Source organism: Gopherus evgoodei, chromosome 13 (assembly GCF_007399415.2).
Source record: "Gopherus evgoodei ecotype Sinaloan lineage chromosome 13, rGopEvg1_v1.p, whole genome shotgun sequence".
Taxonomy (NCBI): domain Eukaryota; kingdom Metazoa; phylum Chordata; order Testudines; family Testudinidae; genus Gopherus; species Gopherus evgoodei.
In genome coordinates this window covers 3,805,903-3,814,614 of record NC_044334.1, presented here as the reverse complement: position 1 = coordinate 3,814,614, position 8,712 = coordinate 3,805,903, and the positions used below count along the sequence as shown (strand labels likewise).

At 55.6% G+C, this 8,712-nt stretch overlaps 1 protein-coding gene across 2 annotated transcripts; it reads right to left on the bottom strand.

The window, feature by feature from the left end:
* On the bottom strand, positions 1–8,660 carry MMAB (metabolism of cobalamin associated B). 2 transcript variants are annotated; one of them, XM_030582484.1, is made up of 9 exons: positions 8,433–8,551; positions 5,101–5,162; positions 4,276–4,369; positions 3,425–3,482; positions 2,636–2,708; positions 2,274–2,371; positions 1,817–1,881; positions 915–974; positions 1–557 (listed from the first exon to the last, which is right to left on the bottom strand). In XM_030582484.1, the coding sequence occupies exons 1-9, from the start codon at positions 8,534–8,536 to the stop codon at positions 470–472; spliced, it is 702 nt and encodes a 233-aa protein (XP_030438344.1). In that variant the 5' UTR covers positions 8,537–8,551; the 3' UTR covers positions 1–469. The 2 variants fall into 2 exon arrangements, with proteins under 2 accessions (XP_030438344.1, XP_030438343.1); XM_030582483.1 differs by lacking the exon at positions 4,276–4,369 and having other exon boundaries at positions 8,433–8,660.
* Positions 8,661–8,712: the final 52 nt, after the last annotated feature.

The following is an 8,712-nucleotide window of genomic DNA, read 5'->3' as shown; positions in this document are numbered from 1 at the left end:
TTTGGCGTAAGTAAATCACATTTATTTTTCAGAGCTTTTGGACTGGGCTCCTGAATCTGTGCAGCAGCTAAATGCTTTCTTCCTTTCATCAGAGATCTTTCAATCACAGCTGCCACTGCTCTGAGCATTAAACTGTATTTGTAAAGATGGTATTGTTTTTCTGAAGCTTTTGAAGCCTCCTAGCTCACACCCCAGCCTGAGTCAAACACAATGTGAAGCAGTTTCGAAAACAATTCAGAATCTGACACTTTGATCTGGACGCTAGCTCAGAGGTGGTTAGTTTTACAGAAGGGCTGCATGATTTCTACAGTGTTATAAACAAGTTCCTGAATGATTTTATTGTGGGGAATTGGTGGCAATTCACACTTTCAATTCATGCTCATTCTCTCCTCTCCACCTTGCCTGCAGAAGGAAAAACTTGGCCGGATTTAGCTTTTCATGATCTAGAAAGTACAGTCTCATCTCCAATTTATGGTTCACTTTTTGTATATATTTTCTCTTCCTTCCCTTCCTTCATTGCAGCATAACGTGCCAAAACGAAGAGAAAATCACTAAGTCTGGAAAGCAAGGAGAGAAAGTAGTTAAATGTACATTTGTCATCAGGTATGCTTGTATTGAGTGCTACATATCTATAAAAAACTGTGTACTGAATTACAGCTCTGGGAGCTGCAAGTAAAACAAAGCAACAGGAGAGAGAGAAAACAGAAATGCTCCCGAAAATGGCATTCAAGAAGAGAATCAAATGATTGTTCCTGCAGGAGCGCAGTTAAAATGTAGACAAGCTAAAATCTTATCCTGAAGTGAGAGCTTCTCTAGGGGTACCCCTGTTGTTCTCCCCTGGAATACTAAAGGAAACCACAGTGTACAGTCTCTGAAGCCTTTATGGCAACTAAGAATGACAGAATCTGTTTTACCTGTTCAAGTATTTGGCCACGTTTGCATCTGCCTCTCCTGCTTGTACTAAAGGAACAACACTAAAAAGGAGAATGAAAAACAATTTCATGTTATGTTTAATCTATTACTCTGAATACACAGCGTAATAATAGATGTGTCTTTGAGGTTTGCAGATGCTCAAAACCTTGAGAGTGGTCACAGTACAGCCTCAGCATTCATTTCCAGTTCAATCCCTTCTGTACTGGAATTATAGTCTAAAAATTAACTGACCATAAAATCCAGGGATTGTTACATGCTTTAACCAATCAATGAAAAACAGTGCTTAAGCACAGATTCTGCTTCTGTGTGGAATGTAGGAGAGAGAGAGAACCTGTTATGTGAAAAAGCATCAGTATTGATGGCAGCAGCTTATAAGAATAATTATTACCAGTGACTACACTGCTAAGCTCATTATCCCCTACAGTACTGGACTCACTCTTCTGGCTTGGTACAACTCTTATGTTGATATGCATGTTTTACACTAATTGCTTTTGAACAAGAGGCCATAAGCTACTTGTTTTTTTGCTGCTGAGATAATGTTGTAAACTAGCATATACAAACTTTTATAACTGAACAAAACAAATTCTAAGGCTAAGCAACTACGAGGATGCACTTTTACTCCTTGGCACGACCCTGCCTGTTGTTCCCACAGGATCCAGTACAGCTGATTCCGAAGGCTGAAGTCAGCTTTTTTTGCTGTGATTGCATCAACAAAGCTACAGGAGAGCTCTTTAATTAAACAAATAGCCCAAGTTTTGCTGCTATTCTAACAGCATTTGCCTTAAGATCAATTGCATCCGATACTGTTTTAAATGGCTCGGAAGCTGCCACAAACTACCTGGGCTCAGATGGTCTTTTCCCTCAGCCTTATTCTTATACTTACCGCCTCTCTGCTCTTCGGCAGACTGCTCTGGAGAAATGAAGAGCAGCACTACTTTTACCTCCAGACTGAAACAAGATTAAAAACATTTAAGTATCTTGTACCAGAAGCCGCATACAGCCACCCAGCTGAATAGAACTTAAATGTATGACATTTTACACAAAATAAAGGCCTATTAGACACTTACAGAAGCTATAATATCCATCTGAATGGGACATTTCTGCTGGATGTTTAAATACAGTTGCAGATGGAGACAGAGGAGGGTTAGCTCAATCTCTTCCACCCCTACAGCCTTCCTGTATTTGCACAAACACTAGAAGAGAACAGCATGTGGTGGACTGACCTCAAGAACTACCCAATGCCTAATATCAATTAACTGAGAGTGGGTTTCTGATTAAGTCTTCAGTCAAATACCTAGCAAAGAGTTTCAGTTCAGTAAAAAGAATGAGCTGATACCTACAGGCAAAATGAAAGCAGTGAGAGGTGGAAGTTGGTCTGAGTATTTATCAATCCACTGCTCCAGCTCCAGCACTGGCTTTTCACTAAAGGATGTTCGTTCTACAGAGGGAAAGAGGAAACAACTAAAATAATACAAAAATAAATCAATCCACCCGATGGATCTTGCATTTTACATTTGTCATACTAAGAACTCCTTAGAGAAGTGTAAAAAATGTACACTTGTCTCTCACAGCTACCATCTTCTACAGCAAACGCTAACAGAAGTGCACAAGTGGTATCGCTAAATAAACAACCTGACCTACAGTGAGGGCATTTTTTAAAAATACAGAGCTGTTATCTTAAGTAAAATGATTTGAGGATTACTTAAGTGAGCCTCCCTGGCTGAGGAGAGAGGAGTTGCAATGTTGGAGCCAACATCTTGTAGCATACACTGGATCTAGGGAGGAAAGTATGCATTACAGTCAAAGCACAGACAATGAAATTACACGTGCAGAGATGACATTTGACACTCCAATAAGACATTCTAGAGGCAGTGTGGTAGGGATTCTCAGATAGGATGACCAGACAGCAAGTGTGAAAAGTTGGGACGGGGTTGGGAGGGTAATAGGAGCCTATATAAGAAAAAGATCCCAAAAATCAGGACTGTCCCTTTAAAATCAGGACAGCTGGCCACCCTATTTTGAGAGTAATCAGGTGACATTGACCACTTCTGTGAAGCTAATTAGTAAATGTACCCTCAGTGTGAGCTGTTTTCTACTGTGATACACAGTCCTTTTTTCCATCAGGCAGCTTGGCTTAGTATTTATGTTCTCTTGGTTTCAATCTGAGAATGCATAACAACAAGGCTTAATCTGTGCCTAAGATTATGCACAATAATGAATATGGACCATCACAAGCGTGCATGCGCACACACTTACTCACTTTCCCTTTCACTATAGATAGAAAGAAGCATCTTGTTTCTTCAGGCAACCAAGAGATTTTTTCAAGTCTGCCTAAAAGATTTATGCAGAATTCCCACTGACTGCAATGGGACCTACACGCCTAAATCTCCTAGGTGGCTTATAAAATTTTAAAACAAGAGTTTAAGAACTCAGCATTCTAATAATACAGATGTAATGGTCTTGTTAGACAGAGCATGTAGTTACTACTCACTTTGTGAAGTTGTTGGACAAACGTGTGGCCACTTTCCTGGCTTAATTCACTAGCAACCCTAGATGAAGATGAAGCAGAAAGTTAGCTCTAGGACACAGGAAACTTGTTTGGTACATATCTTCTATTTATGGCTCATTGTACACTTAGCATTACATGCACAGGTTCACAAGGAGCATTGCCTTGCAACATGGAACAAAGTAGGACTCCCAACACCTACAAAGAAAACACCAATTCAAAAGCATATCTGCACGACCATCTACTGCTTTCTGAATTGTGTCCATATAAATCAGAGGTACAAATGCAGTACGTTTCTTCCTGTACTCAAGAACTGCAGAGTACGGACACAGCTGATGCACGAGCAAGTTTTTATTGATCAAGAAACAAATTCTCTTCTTCAAAGAGAGAGATCAGACTGAATACTATGGTTGGGCACACTTTTTTCTTACAAAACAATTAAATGGACATTAAATGCTCCTGGCTAGTTCAGTTGCCAAAGTAGCTCTCCACTGAATGTGGCTCAGGATGTATTTACAACTTTCCCCACAGGCTGACAATATTTCCACCTTTGCCCTTTCTTTAAAAGGAAAACCACCACCCCAAAAAACACCAAGAATAAACAGCGTGCATACTCCCATCAGAACACACTTCTCAAGCTCTGCTGCATCTTTTCATCAATGGATGGGCTTGTAGGCCTTACTCTATGTCTGCAGTGTTCATGACTGTCAGGTATCATCTTATCAAGGTAAGTAAAGATGACAGGCTTTTTGGCACTGTCTCTTCATATAAGGGGGAACTTTAGCAATACCACAGTAAACAAAAATCAAAGATGATAGAATTCACAGTTTTGTTACCCAACAGCAGAACTCAATTCATCTGTTGTTCCCAAAGCTTCAAAGACCTGATCATCTTTAGATCGCCTCTCCCCAGTGTATGTGCTGGAAAACCCTTTAAAAACAATCAATAGCAACAAGAGGAAAAGGATTGAAACAGACAAAGCTGAAAATTTTAAACTATGAAAACTCACTGCAATCTATGCTAGTTTGACACCTGGGTAGCAGCAGCCTTAGATTTATAAAACCCTAAATCTCAAGGGCCTCCACCACTGAACAGGTGTCAGCTGATTGCTTCTGTGACACAACCAGTGATGGACTCCCACCCAACATCAGTTTCTTCCTCTGGTGATGGTGTCACAGACCAACAAAGCAACTTTCTCCAACTAACCCATGGGCCTCTATGTTACTTGAAGACAGACACAGTAACCTCCCCTCCTCCCCTTGCAAGTAGGAACAGCCCAGCGTGCACAGGACAGGACAAAGATTCACTGAAGCTGTAGAGTTGAGATTTCTTAAACACAAATAGTGTTAGGCACTAAGAGGGCACATGGAACAGGAAAACAACCATTTAATTTCAGTCCAAGCAGCTTTCCTCTTGGTGATTGCTAGGAAGTCACCTAACAATTTTAAATAAATAGCATGTCAGAGCAGCCCTTGGCTCATCTGCTGTATTAGACAAGCATTCATTAGAACCTGACATGAATTAAATTGGCTAGTACATTAAAATTAATTCAGAACTATGTTTTGGGAATATAAAATGCTATGTAAGGGCCTTTGTTTATGTTTTTACCCAGCTCTAAGGATATTGTAGCCTCTAGGTTTTAAGTGCAGCCCAGACACTACCTTTGTCTCCTGTTTTTGTGTAAATCTTTGGAACGTGGGTTGTCTTGGGTTTGATTTCCAGGCTAGACACAAAATGAAAGTGTTATGAGTTCAGCAGAAATGACACTTTAACATGCAGTTGTTGGCAAGCTGATGTGTCCCTGATTTATAAAGACAACCGGACACCCCTGGTCACTGCTGTTAACACCAGACTCTCCAAGCAGTGCCCTGATTACTTCCTCCATCGCCCCCTTTCCTCTTAGCAAAGACCACAGGAAGTCAACTGGGGCCAAAGGGCGAATTTTGCTTTGGCTGGCTCATGGGGACAGCTCGGTTCATGCTGTCACGGGCCGGGGAGTATCCTAAGAAGTGTCGCATTTTCCTTTCAGATGAAATATTTTGTCAGACATGGGAGCGACCTTATATCTGGATTGGGGGGAAGCAGTCCAGGCTTGGCGGGGGGGGGGAACTCAGCACAGCCTCAGGGGGCGGCCCCGGCTTGGGGGACCAAGGGAGCTCGGCGCCACCCCGGGGGGCAGCTCGGGGGGCGCTCGGCACCGTCCCAGGAGGCGGCGTGGAGGGAGCAGGGAGCTCGGCGCAGCCCCAGGGGGAGCCCAGGGTCTGGAGTGGGGGGAGAGCTCGGTGCAGCCCCGGGGGGGCCCAGGCTCAGGGGGAGCTTGGCGCAGCCCTGGGGGGGCCCAGGCTCGGGGGGGGGATGAGCTCAGCACAGCCTCAGGGGGCGGCCCAGGCTCGGGGGGGGAGGAGCTCGGCGCAGCCCTAGGGGGGGCCCAGGCTCGGGGGGGGGGAGGAGCTCAGCACAGCCTCAGGGGGCGGCCCAGGCTCGGGGGGGGGGCGGCGAGGAGCTCGGCGCAGCCCTGGGGGGGCCCAGGCTCGGGGGGGGGGGAGCTCAGCGCAGGCCCAAGGGGGGGTCCAGGCTCGGGGGGGGAAGCTCAGCGCAGGCCCAAGGGGGGGTCCAGGCTCGGGGGGGGAAGCTCAGCGCAGCCTCAGGGGACAGCCCAGGCTGGGGGGGGGCGAGGAGCTCCGCGCAGCCGCAGGGGGCGGCCCAGGCTCGGGGGGGGGGGGGGGGAGGAGCTCGGCGCAGCCCCAAGGGGGGTCCCAGGCTCGGGGGGGGGAGGAGCTCGGCGCAGCCCCAAGGGGGGGCCCAGGCTCGGGGGGGGGGGAGGAGCTCGGCGCAGCCCCAAGGGGGGGCCCAGGCTCGGGGGGGGGGGGAGGAGCTCGGCGCAAGCCCCAAGGGGGAGCCCAGGCTCGGGGGGGGGGGAGGAGCTCGGCGCAGCCCCAAGGGGGGGCCCAGGCTCGGGGGGGGGAGGAGCTCGGCGCAGCCCCAAGGGGGGGCCCAGGCTCGGGGGGGGGAGGAGCTCGGCGCAGCCCCAAGGGGGGGCCCAGGCTCGGGGGGGGGAGGAGCTCGGCGCAGCCCCAAGGGGGGGCCCAGGCTCGGGGGGGGGCGAGGAGCTCGGCGCAGCCCCGGGGGGGCCAGGCTCGGGGGGGGGCCCGAGGAGCTCAGCGCAGCCTCAGGGGGCGGCCCAGGCTCGGGGGGGGGCGAGGAGCTCGGCGCAGCCCCGGGGGGGCCCAGGCTCGGGGGGGGGAGGAGCTCGGCGCAGCCCCAGGGGGCGGCCCAGGCTCGGGGGGGGGGGGGCGAGGAGCTCGGCGCAGCCCCGGGGGGGCCCAGGGTCTGGAGTGGGGAGGAGCTCGGTGCAGCCCCGGGGGGGCCCAGGCTCAGGGGGAGCTTGGCGCAGCCCTGGGGGGGCCCAGGCTCGGGGGGGGGGATGAGCTCAGCACAGCCTCAGGGGGCGGCCCAGGCTCGGGGGGGGAGGAGCTCGGCGCAGCCCTAGGGGGGGCCCAGGCTCGGGGGGGGGGAGGAGCTCAGCACAGCCTCAGGGGGCGGCCCAGGCTCGGGGGGGGGCGGCGAGGAGCTCGGCGCAGCCCTGGGGGGGCCCAGGCTCGGGGGGGGGGAGCTCAGCGCAGGCCCAAGGGGGGGTCCAGGCTCGGGGGGGGAAGCTCAGCGCAGGCCCAAGGGGGGGTCCAGGCTCGGGGGGGGAAGCTCAGCGCAGCCTCAGGGGACAGCCCAGGCTGGGGGGGGGCGAGGAGCTCCGCGCAGCCTCAGGGGGCGGCCCAGGCTCGGGGGGGGGGGGGAGGAGCTCGGCGCAGCCCCAAGGGGGGGTCCCAGGCTCGGGGGGGGGAGGAGCTCGGCGCAGCCCCAAGGGGGGGCCCAGGCTCGGGGGGGGGAGGAGCTCGGCGCAGCCCCAAGGGGGGGCCCAGGCTCGGGGGGGGGGAGGAGCTCGGCGCAGCCCCAAGGGGGGGCCCAGGCTCGGGGGGGGGGAGGAGCTCGGCGCAGCCCCAAGGGGGGGCCCAGGCTCGGGGGGGGGGGAGGAGCACGGCGCAGCCCCAAGGGGGGGCCCAGGCTCGGGGGGGGGGAGGAGCTCGGCGCAGCCCCAAGGGGGGGGCCCAGGCTCGGGGGGGGGGAGGAGCTCGGCGCAGCCCCAAGGGGGGGCCCAGGCTCGGGGGGGGGAGGAGCTCGGCGCAGCCCCAAGGGGGGGCCCAGGCTCGGGGGGGGGGGCGAGGAGCTCGGCGCAGCCCCGGGGGGGCCCAGGCTCGGGGGGGGGCCCGAGGAGCTCAGCGCAGCCTCAGGGGGCGGCCCAGGCTCGGGGGGGGGGCGAGGAGCTCGGCGCAGCCCCGGGGGGGCCAGGCTCGGGGGGGGGGCCCGAGGAGCTCGGCGCAGCCTCAGGGGGCGGCCCAGGCTCGGGGGGGGGGGCGAGGAGCGCGGCGCAGCCCCGGGGGGGGCCCAGGCTCGGGGGGGGGAGGAGCTCGGCGCAGCCCCAGGGGGCGGCCCAGGCTCGGGGGGGGGGCGAGGAGCTCGGCGCAGCCCCGGGGGGGCCCAGGGTCTGGAGTGGGGAGGAGCTCGGCGCAGCCCCGGGGGGGCCCAGGGTCTGGAGTGGGGAGCGAGCTCGGCGCAGCCCCGGGGGGGCCCAGGCTCGGGGGGGGGGCGAGGAGCTCGGCGCAGCCCCGGGGGGGCCCAGGCTCGGGGGGGGGGCGAGGAGCTCGGCGCAGCCCCGGGGGGGCCCAGGGTCTGGAGTGGGGAGGAGCTCGGCGCAGCCCCGGGGGGGCCCAGGCTCGGGGAGGGGCGAGGAGCTCGGCGCAGCCCCGGGGGGGCCCAGGCTCGGGGAGGGGCGAGGAGCTCAGCGCAGCCCTGGGGGGCCCAGGGTCTGGAGTGGGGGGCGAGGAGCTCGGCGCAGCCTCAGGGGGGTCCCAGGCTCGGGGAGGGGCGAGGAGCTCGGCGCAGCCCCGGGGGGCCCAGGGTCTGGAGTGGGGAGGAGCTCGGCGCAGCCCCCGCTCACCTGCCCGGCTCTCCCTGCTGACTGTGTGCCCGGGTCCGCAGCCCGGCCCGGAGCGGCCAGCACAGCGCCAGCCGGCGGCAGCCCCGGCCCAGCCCCGCCGACATGGGGCTGCCACGGCCTCCGGGCCCTGACCTCTGACCCCTCTCGGCCCCCGTGGCCGCGCCAGGCGCTGTCACCCGACTCGCGCACCACTCGGCCCGGCTGGCTCCCCATTGGTCCGACAGATCTCCCCGCTCCCCAAGGAGGCCTAGTGATTGGGTCGGTCGTGTCACGTGAGACG